The following is an 11,180-nucleotide window of genomic DNA, read 5'->3' on the forward strand; positions in this document are numbered from 1 at the left end:
TTCCGGCAGCGAGGTGAAGAGGGAATTCTTTCCTGACTCCCCCAGGGGCACTCTTGGCTCCTCCCGGCGGGACCCCCAGTGCAGGAAGCACCCACAGCTGCATGGACAGAACTGGGGCTTGGGAAAGGGGCCAGGCAGGTGCCACACGAGAGGGCACTCCATCAGGGTGGCAGCAATGCCGTGGGCCAGCAAATGGAGAAAGGGGAACAAAGCACCCAAGACCACCCAGCCCCAGCCAGACGCCTTCTGCTGGGAGTGTGCTCAGAGGGAAGTGACCACTAGGATTCGGAATCCACATGTCGGTCTCCAGTCACAGCCCCTGGAGGCCGACACGTGGGCTGTGTGTGGGGTGAAGGGCTGGGGGTGTCAGCAAGTCTCACAGGTAAGAAACCAATGAGAGAATCAGACAAAAAGTGGCCACAAATTAGACAGCTCCATGAAGGACATGTCCTTGCCATAGTAAGATGTTCTGCTCACGAGTATCCACCAGAAAGCCCCGCATTTTACAGGGAGCATGGAAACAGGAGTCCCCGACCCTGCTCACCAGCTCCTCTGGCTGCTGCCATCTGCTCCTGCCGCATGGCGGCCTGGGAAGCCTGCACTGGTGATTTTCTGCCCCTCGAGTTTTGCAGACTTCGGGAAGATGGATGCATAGCCTGGAGCAACAACAGTCACAGGCCTGCCTTGTCACAAGGTCCCTGGAGCGGGCAATACCTTGAGCCCAAAGGCTGGGAGCACAAAGCCATCTTCAGCCATCCTCGATTTCCAGCAAGACCCCAGGGCTCACCCAACAGCCCTGCACTCCGCACTACAAGGTAGGTCAATTCTTTTAAAGACTCTGCAGAAATATACGAACTACAGAGCTCAGGAAAGCAACTGATTTTTAAAACCCAATTCAAGTTGTTTGCTTTTATAGCATTAAAGACATTTCTGAAGAAATTCAAGGTTTTATCTATAGAAACATAATTAGTTTAATAAATTACTCGGTTTATTTTGAATAACAAATTGAGTACTTTTATTAGACCTAAATGGAACTTTCTCTGAATCTGAATTTTCCATTCAGCCAGTGTAGAGTGACACAGGTGTCCGAGGCCACCTTTCCGTCTTCAGACACCCTCCGTCTCTCTGCACGGGGCGTCGGCCTTCCAGTGGGTGTTGCTCTTCTGCCTTGACGTCTCCCGGAAAGACTTTTATCTCTATTTTCCTGTGGTGTTGTTTTCCACAAGTTAATTATTCTTATATTTAAACTCATTGGCTGAAAATAAATGTGGGAAATGTTTGCATTAGTAGCCATTATATTATTTAAAAATGTTAAGCAACACATCACACCAGCTATCACAGAATCTAGATGATTCTACCTCTGCTTCCTACAGAAGGACACACGTGGCATCCATTATTTGGTGTCTCTGATTCCCCATTTTACAGCCCACGCTCCTGTGGAATTCAGGATTCCAATATATGGCTGATATTGTAGAACAAAGGCAGCAGTGAAATAAAGTGCTTGAAACTCAATTCAAAAATGCATAATAAAAATAATTGTCTACCTTTTGCGCTATTTAAAAAGTGATGGTTTCAAGGTGTGGATAAGCCACCCATTCAGTTATCTATTTGCTCGTACATTGCCCAGCATGCCTGTGATTAACTCAGGTCCATGAGGGAGCATGAGAGAAGTCCGCATCTCACAGGAGGCTGGGCCTGTGCAGTCCATCCTGGGACTTACGATGTTTTGTACTCATAGATCTGAAAAAGCTATTCTCCTACTTGTGACAAATGCTTGGAGTAGATTTCTGATCTTCCTTCAGGGAATAAAGTGTTATCTGACCAGCAGTTGCTTTGGGAAAGAATACAAAGGGATAAATCATCTTCAGGAGTTGGGGGGTATCAGTTGCTGGCGGAGGACTCACGATATTTGCCTCCTGAGTATGAGGGTGACACAAAGCTAGGACAGGAAGAGACACACTGGCTGGCAGAATGTTCTAAAGAGGACCTAATTTTAACAAAGAAAAATTTGATAGAGACTGCTGAGACCAGCTCAGACAGGGAGACCCTAACCCAGTGGCGCTAGAGGAATTCAAGACACATGCACAGAAGTATAGCGTGTAGAGTGGGAAATCAGGGGACTCGCAGCCTTCAGAGCTGAGAGCCATGAACAGAGATTTACCCACATATTTATTGACAGTAAGCCAGTGATAATTTGATTGTTTCTATAGATCATAGATTACCTAAAAGCATTCTTCCTTATGGGAAACAAAGGGATGGACGAAAACAAAGGATGGGGTCTGGCTAGATATCTGCAGCAGGAGCAAGGCCTTAAGGCACAGATCACTCATGCTATTGTTTGTAGTTTAAGAACGCATTTAAGCAGTTTTCCACCATGGGTGGGCCAGGTGTTCCTTGCCCTCATTCTGGTAAACCCACAACCTTCAGTGTGGACATCATGGCCATCACAAACATGTCACAGTGCTGCAGAGATTTTGTTTATGGCCAGTTTTGGGGCCAGTTTATGGCCAGATTTGGGGGCCTATTCCCAACAAGAGACAAAATAGCATCCTGTACTGTGGCCCCCAAGCTAACAGTGCCACCCCTGTTCAGAGGAGTCCACACTGACAAGCAGCAGGTGCAAGATGGCAGTGCAGAAGCAGGGAGTGCGGGAGGCTGCGAGCCCCGAGACACAATGGCCACAGAGCGTGGAGACAGTGCCACGCACATCACCTCCGCAGGCTGCACCCATGGAAAGAAAGCCCCCAAGTCCATTCGGCCCAGCAGACGCTTGCTGCTGTGAGTGCACTCAGAGGGAAGCAGCAGGAGGACTTGGAATCTGCTCTGCAGCAAGAACTGCTAAGGGTTAGGATCTTGTTTGAAAGGCATGCACCCGTGTCCTTGGAAGAACACAGGACTCCAGGGAGCACCATGCTCACCCAGGGAGGAGAAACTGTGTGGTGAGGAGCTGATAGGGTGTGTCAGGACTCCAGGGAGCATCATGCTCACCCAGGGAGGAGAAACTATGTGGTGAGGAGCTGATGGGCTGTGTGTGTTTGGGTACAGAACTTCTGCTGCTCTTTACAGATGATAAGCACAAAGGTTCACCTTTGGAGGAGCTGAATTGTTAGATGACGATCTTTGTCCCAGGAGAGTGGCACTCTGATTCTCGCGGCCAACGTATTTGGGCATTGTCTCTTCATCAGCCGACGGAGGTGAAATTTTTCCAAAAGCGGGTTCCAATGCCTAAAAGACAAAATGCAGGGAAAATGTTCACGTTTTCAAAGGTAAAATAAATCCAAATTTTAATACAATCAAGAATAATTGGAATGTCCTAGAAAACATTACAGTACCAGGTAGGGGGACTTGGACTGGGTTTTCCCCCTAACATGTTGATAAGAACAGAAACCCTCACCAAAGGTTTGAGAAGGAAACTGTGGAGCCGATGTTTGCTTTGTGTTTCTTATTGTGGTTCCTTGTTTCAAAATGATCACCGGATCCCAAAGGCTACAGAATAAACAATACCCAACGTATCTTCCTTTAGGCTCCTGTGTCTTCAACCAGGAAGGTGTTAACGGAGGAAGAAAATGTGATACTACTTCTAGTGTTGTCTCTACAACTTGTCTAAGGTTCAAAATGCAACTTCCCAACTTTCCCTGTTATCAGCAGACTGACCTGGAGCAGAGTGATCCTTCAGGTGGGATGAGGTATGTGATGTCTGGAATGTTAAATTATTCACCGCTCTCCCCTCTGAGGAGGAGGAGGGGGTGAGAAGGGGAGAGAGCTGCTATGAACGAACCCTTAATATCAGATCCAGAGTGGCTCACCCATACAGCCGTGCCCGCGTTCCGTGGGTGCTCACGCCTCAGCCTTTTAGATATTCAGTCCCTAAAACTGCAACTACACACAGCTACACCTACGCATATTTAAAGTATGGGATTCACATATCCCATCCTCTTTCTTCAAATCAGGTGTGCTCTTGTGAGCGTAGATCTTGTTCTTATAAACAGCTCCATGGTGACCAGTACAATGCACAGAATGGAAAAATATTTGGAAATTCACCAAGCTCTAATCTCGAAATAAGAGAATGATCAAAAACTGTAGGGCATGTGAAGACTGAGTAAGACTCCACTGACTCTTGGGGTAATTGTTATGGTTACATTTCTTCCAACATACAATGACCCAAATGGGGCAGTAGATACTATTTTTGAGGAACTGGCATACAATATATGCAGGGAAAAAATCCCTGTTGGTCTTCTTAGGTTCTCCCCACAGAAGGTGGACAATCCTGGCCAGTATTTGTGGCAATTTCCCCCTCTCTTCCTCTGATGGAGGAACAGCCTGCCCAGCTTCTGCTCTTCCTTCCACAGAAGGACCAGGCGCTTTGCTGTGCTGAGAGGCTAAACCCACTTTCTTTCTGAGGCAACAGAAGCCATCTCCATGGAAACAAAGCTCCCGCAGCGCTCCCAAAGACTGGGAATAACTTCCAAGATTTCCCATAATTCTTGTAGAGGAACTTGTGGCTGTTCTCGCTGTGCTTGGAGGACAGAATACAGAGCAGGCTCCTCTGGAATATATTCAGTGGGTGCATGTGTGTGTGTGTGTGTGTGTGTGTGTGTGAGTGTGTTGTAATCACTGTGCTGTATCGGAAATATTCTAAGTCCTGGAAGTACTGATTTAAAAGTTCACACAATAAGTGCAGCTAGGAAATGTTAGTAGTTTTCTTAATCCACTAAGAAATATCCCCACTTACATTTGGAGGGTGTTCGCGTGGTTCCATGTGCCGTTACCTGTGCGTATAATTTTAATGATTCAAGTTGCTTAGACCCATGTGTGGGAAACAGAACCCAGACAAGGAAGTGGTAACACTGGCCACATTCACACTCTCTTAGGCTGGTTCTTTGAGCCATGTGATCAAACGTGAAAGCTCAGTGTTCTGTAAAGGCAGGCTGGTGCTGGGAGGCACCGACTACTTCAGCAGGAGGATGCTGGTTCTTCGTTTGGGATAGAGCAGGGTAGTGATACAGGATGGGGGCAGGAAAGTCCTGGGTAAAGAAGGGTCCCTGGCTAGGGCTCCACCCCCGGGCCTGTACCCATGGACCCAGGCATTTCTGCTTTTGGGCCCAAATGTTGCATTTCCCAAGACCACCCTGGCCTGCCACACTCCCATCCTATGCCTATAAAAACCCCAAGACCCTAGCGGGCAGAGACACAAGTGGCTGGTTGTCGAGAAGAACACAACGGCCAAAGAGCACACCAGCAGACACAGCAGGCACCAACAGGGCATTGACTGGTGGAATGACACAGAGTTTGCTCGGGGTGGTGGGAGGAGAGCCCAGCCGCTGGGCAGCCCAACTCCAAGGGGAAAACTGCCTTCCCATTCCATCTCCCTTCTGGCTCCCCCATCTGCTGAGAGCTATCACCACTCAATAAAAAACCTTGCACCCATCCTCCAAGCCTACATGTGATCTGATTTTTCAGGTACACCAAGGCAAGAACCCAGGACACAGAAAGCCCTCTGTCCATGTGATAAGCCAGAGGGTCTAATTGAGCTGATAAACACAAACTGCCTACAGATGGCTAAACCAAAGAGCTCCCACCCTGTAACACACACCCACTGGCGCTTCAGCTGGAAACATTCACCCCTAGACACTGCCGTGGGGTCAGAGCCCCACAGCCTGCCGGTCTGTATGTTCCCCTAGAGGTTTGAGCAGTGGAGAACCAAAGAAGCGAGCCACACCCCCATCGCACACCCTGTGAGGGGGACAAGGGAACTTTCCCCGTTTCAACAGGTCTCTATTGCATTCTACACAGCTGCCCTCGAGGATGAATAGAAGGATGCCAGGCTACTGAGCTGGCTCTGCAGTCACCCTGGGTTCAAATCCCAGCTCCATGTTCTCCAGCCCGTGGTCATGATGGAGTTAGTTTTAGTATCCATTTCATAGGGTCATCATAGAGAGTAAGACCGTACAGCTCTGTATCTAGCCCATGTAAAGTCCACAGTAAGGGTTTGCTGCTGTTGTCCTGAGATGTCTCAGAATTCTAGACTTGAGACACACAGCCTGGGGGCGGCAATGCTTCTGTCTGCTGGAGTGCCAGGTGAGAGGCCTGATATATCCAGTTCTTATTAATCATTACTTACGGGAAATGAAGTTGATTGGAAGTTAGCAACCCCTCCCACCACCTGGAGCGTGAGCAATACCACGTCACTCAGCAATAAAGCCCACATCTTTATGGGGATGCTATTTTCACATAATACAAATGGTACAAAAACACAAATGCACTTTTGGTACCAGAGCGCATGATTCTTGCCCCGCATGTGGGGACGCTGCAGATTTCTGCCTGGCTTCCCACCACTGCAGCTGCAGAGATATCAGCTTTTCTCGGAGCTCCACGTTCTGCTTCCTCAAAGCATCTATAGGACTCCGGAGTTTTCCATGAACATCAGCCCACAGTGACTTCTGTCTCCCGAGCTCTTGGTGGAGTCTGATGATCTGCTGCTGTAATGGCTGTTAGTGGGAAGAGAACACCGGAAAAACCTCTCAGACGTCACAACGGGCACATTTATCTGCACAATACTCAAGCCCCCTCTGATGCAAGACCAACACTATTCCTGGAATAAAAGACACCCGATGAGATAAACAGAACAACCACAGCCTTTTTCTTTCTTCTTTCTTTCTTTCTTTCTTTCTCTTTCTTTCTTTCTTTCTTTCTTTCTTCTTTCTTTCTTTCTTTCTTTCTTTCTTCTTCTTTCTTTTCTTTCCTTCCTTCCTTCCTTCCTTCCTTCTTCCTTCCTTCCTTCCTTCCTTCTTTCTTTCTTCTTTCTTTCTTTCTTTTTTTTCTTCAAGGTCTCACTCAGTCTCTCAGGCTGGAGTGCGGTGGCATGATCTCAGCTCACTTGAAGCTTCAACTTGATGAGCTCAAGTGATCCTCCTGCCTCAGCCTCCCAAATAGCTGGGACTGCAGGCATGTGCCACCACACCTCACTAATTTTTGTATTTTTAGTAGAGATAGGGATTTCACCATGTTGCCCAGACTGGTCTCAAACTCCTGGGCTCGAGTGATCCACCTGCCTCGGCCTCCCAAAGTGCTGGGACTACAGGAATAAGCTACCATGCCTGGCCATAGCTTTATTCTTGTTAAGTAGTGTTTATTATGAGTTAGTCTACATAATATAACCAGATAAAGATGGTTAGTGAATTATGATTTTTTTGTTAAAACACTACTACAGCAAAAAGAGGCTGGCATTCTTTTCCTTTTTTTTTTTGAGACAGTGTCTTGCTCTGTCACCCAGGCTGGAGTGCAGTGGCACAATCTCAGCTCACTGCAACCTCCACTTCCCAGATTCAAGCAATTCTGGTGCCTCAGTATCCGGGGTTGGGATTACAGGCACATGCCACCACACCTGGCTAATTTTTCTTTTTTCAGTAGAGACAGGGTTTTGCTATGTTGGCCAGGCTGGTCTCAAACGCTGTACTGGTACAGATGTATGGTCAATAGTTTAAAAATTATGGAAGTCACTGCATTTTCAACCTGACATGTTAGCCTTCCCCTGGGATCTTTCACTGGATCGTAGAGCCTCCAGTCTTGCTCTGAGAATATAAGCAGGATCGTGATAAAGGTATCGCCCTGTACTGGGTGGCCCTGGCCAAAGGGACCTGTGGGACTTTAATGACAGCAAGCACTGTCCAACAGGGTCCAGTGAGGAAGATGGTAAAAATCAGGAAACTTGCTGGGATGATGTGAGGCATGTCAACTTTCTGATTTTCTTTAATGAACTTTTTAAAGTCTGGTACCTTCTTCTGGATTAGAGGAGAAAAGCTGGAATGTTAATATTTTCTTTAACTCCCTGCCCTGCCTCCCATCCACCAAGAGATACGGTTGCAGAGGGGGAAAGAGCCACATGCCCTTGGAGAGGAAGTACAGAATCAGTGTCCCTGGGTGGTGCTTTCCTACAGGGGCCTGGCGAGGGAAAGTCCAATGGTGGGCCTCAGGGACAGGAATCAGGGTCCTGCCTGGTGGGACTAACTCTGTCCCCACAGAGCTCAACTCACTGGCGTCTCCCCGGCGTTGCAGTCCTCTGTAGGGACCTCAGCTGTCGCAGCTGTCTTCTCCATAACAGCCCCAGCTCCCGGGCATGCATCCTCTGGGTGGGTGCCCTGGTGGGTGCCAGCCTTGAGCTGACCTGCCAGCATCCTGGTTGGGAAGGGAAGGGCTATGGGACGCTTGAATGCAGCCCCCCTACCCTGTCAGTGTGGGCTGAAGGCCCCAGCCCCAACCTAAGTGTAAGCAGGACCTGGAGCCACTCTTCTCCCCCGGGTCGTGTGCACATTCCCAAGCGTGAAGCTGACCAGGTGAAAGGACACCACAGACGGAGGGACTGAGCTGCCCACACCTGGCTCTCCACCATCCTCTGTGGAAAATGCTGGAAATCCTAGAAGATCAGCCTGACACCTAACACACTCTGGTCATCCAAAGAGGGGTGTGAGTGGGATGTGAGCAGAATGTGAATGGATGTGAGTGGATGTGAGTGGGATGGTCTTGGGGTGTGAGCGGGTGTGAGCGTATGGTCTCAGGGTGGGAGCGGGATGGTCTTGGGGTGTGAGCGGGATGGTCTCGGGGTGTGAGCGGGATGGTCTCGGGGTGTGAGTGGATGTGAGTGGATGGTCGTGTGCGACACTGAGGGAATTCTCGGCCCTTGAATCAGCACCACTGGATCAGCACTCACCTGGAGGGGCACAGGCAGACCCTCCACTGTGCTGAGTATGAGTCTTGAACCGTCGGGGCGACATTTGTGAATTCATGGTGAAGACGTGGAAAGGAAATACCTTTTTATAGGTAGAGCATTTACACCAGTTCTAGGAAGCTCACAGCAATTGGAAAACAAAAACAAAAGAGAAAACACAAAGCTTTGCTGCAAGCCTGCAGGGTCATCTCTGAAAGCTGCTTCCACCTCTGCCTCGCCCTCTCGGTTTTAGGAAGCCCGTGGCCCGCAGCAAAACCCTGACTGTTTTTTCGTAAACTTCTAACTCTATACAAATGTAAGAAGGAAGAGTTTAACCACAGTGATCGGAGAAACGTTGTTTAAAAGAGAGTCTCCTGATGGAAGCGAATCGAAGGTCTAGAACAAGACCTACCAGTAACCAGACCACTGCCGTTCCTTCCCGGCCGGGACTGGGAATGTGTCTGCGTTAGTGGGCCGGGGTCAAGGCCCTCACAGCCCTGAGAAAGCTCCTTCTTCCCCTACTCCTCTGAGGGGATACCGCAGTGTCCTCGGCCCCAAACTCATGACCCCCTCAGTCCAGGGAAGACCCCTTCCCTCGGCCCCACTACCAGACCTCGTCACCTCACCTGTTACCCGACAGTCAGTTCTGCTGGGACCAGATCATCTGGGCCGTGTCCCCACTGCTGTCCCCAAGCCCTCCCGCCTCATATCCAGAGACCAGAGAGCAGCAGACAGTTCCAACGGACTTTCTGTCTTAAAGGGGCATGAACGTCTCACTCAGCGTCACCATTGTACCAACTCAGATAATAATTAAACATCCCCAAACCTGCAATTCTAATACAGAAGCTCATCGTCAGTAGAGTCCATCCATCCACAAAGGACATTGGAGAGAGTCAAACTGCTCCTCCCAATTGACAAAAATCATGTGTTTAATATCAAGTCTTCAATACCCAACTTGTAGTAAGAGCTCATTTCTCTGAGCAGACATTTTTGAAGAAATATAAATTTTCTTTGGATATCAAATTATTTACTAGAAAAAAACGTTTTTTATGAGGGGAAAATAATATATGTGAGTTTAAATAGGAGACAGGATTCCAAGTTTCATCATTTCACTAAATGCATCTCCATCTGAATTGTTCGTGTGATTTTTGTGGTAGAGAAGAGAATGAGGATCAAGCCAGAGTCCATGTTCCTGTTAAACCCTGGCCATCCTTCTCATCCATGGTGCTGCGTGTGGCAAACACACACCTGGGGCTCACCTGAGCCTGCGTGGGACGCGTGTCACTCAGATAGTTCTGTAAGCGACTCGCGTGCAATAGGCGGTAAACGCCGACATCGTGAATGAATGAAGAAAATACTACAAAGAAGAACCAGAAGGCGCTTTTGTCCCTGTGCATCATTCTAACTGCGGGAGTGTGTGTGTGTCCTGAGGTGTGCGAGTGTGTGGGTCCCTGAGGTGTGTGAGAGGTTGACTGGCTCATGCCTGTAATCCAAGCACTTTGGGAAGCCAAGGCAGACAGATCACCTGAGATCAGGAGTTTGAGACCAGCCTGGCCAACACGGTGAAATCCTGTCTCCACTAAAAATACTAAAATTAGTCGGACACAGTGGTGCGCGCCTGCAGTTCCAGCTACTCAGGAGGCTGAGGCAGGAGAATAGCTTGAACTCGGGAGGTGGAGGTTGCAGTGAGTCAGGATCATGCCACTGCACTCCAGCCTGGATAGCAGAATGAGACCCTCTCTCAAAAATAAATAAATAAAATTTAAAAAATTAAAAATCTAACAACAGTGCCCTGGCCCCCAAGATCTCACAGTCCATCCAGGGAGATAGACTTGTAATCGAATGCTGTGATTACAACCAGCTCAATGGGGGATGAAGAAGAAGGTATGTTCGGAAACCTGGGAACTGAGGAGGGAGTGGGCTCTCAACCTTAACATGGGCTGTGGGAGTTGGACAAGAATCAGAAACAGGTTACGTAGACGATACTGGAAATGTATGTTTTCTGCTTCGCCAAAAAGTATTTAAAATTATATTTTACAATGTTAGTACACAATGTTAGTATATTTTAAGAAGTGAAGTTCACTTTGATAAAAGAATGTCTATCTTCCTTGTGTATATATATCTGTTCCTATAGAATACCCATTTAAGTTTGTGTCTTAGTTTGTAAGAGCTGCCGTAACGAAATACCATGGACTGGGTGGCTTTAACAACAGACATTGATTTCTTACAGTTTTGGAGGCTGGAGGTCTAATATCACAGCATTGGCAGGGCTGGTTTTTCCCGAGGCCCCAGTACTTGTCTTGCAGATGGCGGCCTTCTTCCTGTCCCTTTCCTCTGTGTACATAGATCCCTGGTGTCTCTTTTTTTTTTTTTTTTTTTCTGAGATGGAGTCTTCCTGTGTCACCCAGGAGAGCAGTGGCATGATCTTGGCTCACCACAACCTCTGCCTCCTGGGTTCAAGCAATTCTCCTGCCTC

At 48.2% G+C, this 11,180-nt stretch overlaps 1 protein-coding gene across 2 annotated transcripts; it reads right to left on the reverse strand.

Moving 5' to 3' along the window:
• Positions 1-991: 991 nt before the first annotated feature.
• LOC117095699 (T-complex protein 10A homolog 1-like) lies at positions 992-9,445 on the reverse strand. Of its 2 annotated transcripts, none has more exons than XM_033232318.1 (5): positions 9,331-9,445; positions 8,034-8,175; positions 6,273-6,488; positions 3,088-3,225; positions 992-1,255 (listed from the first exon to the last, which is right to left on the reverse strand). In XM_033232318.1, the coding sequence occupies exons 2-5, from the start codon at positions 8,172-8,174 to the stop codon at positions 1,025-1,027; spliced, it is 726 nt and encodes a 241-aa protein (XP_033088209.1). In that variant the 5' UTR covers position 8,175; positions 9,331-9,445; the 3' UTR covers positions 992-1,024. The 2 variants fall into 2 exon arrangements, with proteins under 2 accessions (XP_033088209.1, XP_033088210.1); XM_033232319.1 differs by having other exon boundaries at positions 8,034-8,194; positions 9,331-9,438.
• Positions 9,446-11,180: the final 1,735 nt, after the last annotated feature.

This window comes from Trachypithecus francoisi, unplaced genomic scaffold (genome assembly GCF_009764315.1).
Source record: "Trachypithecus francoisi isolate TF-2019V2 unplaced genomic scaffold, Tfra_2.0 Lachesis_group14, whole genome shotgun sequence".
NCBI classification, from domain to species: Eukaryota; Metazoa; Chordata; class Mammalia; order Primates; family Cercopithecidae; genus Trachypithecus; species Trachypithecus francoisi.

Excerpts from the sequence above, each read along its gene's own strand:
- LOC117095699 (XM_033232318.1), bottom strand. The coding sequence starts at position 8,174 with ATGCTGGCAGGTCAGCTCAAGGCTGGCACCCACCAGGGCACCCACCCA. Across the intron at positions 6,489-8,033 it reads GCAACGCCGGGGAGACGCCA|CCATTACAGCAGCAGATCAT; the intron begins GTGAGTTGAGCT and ends TCCCACTAACAG. Across the intron at positions 1,256-3,087 it reads ACAATTCAGCTCCTCCAAAG|CCAATGAGTTTAAATATAAG; the intron begins GTGAACCTTTGT and ends ATTTATTTTCAG.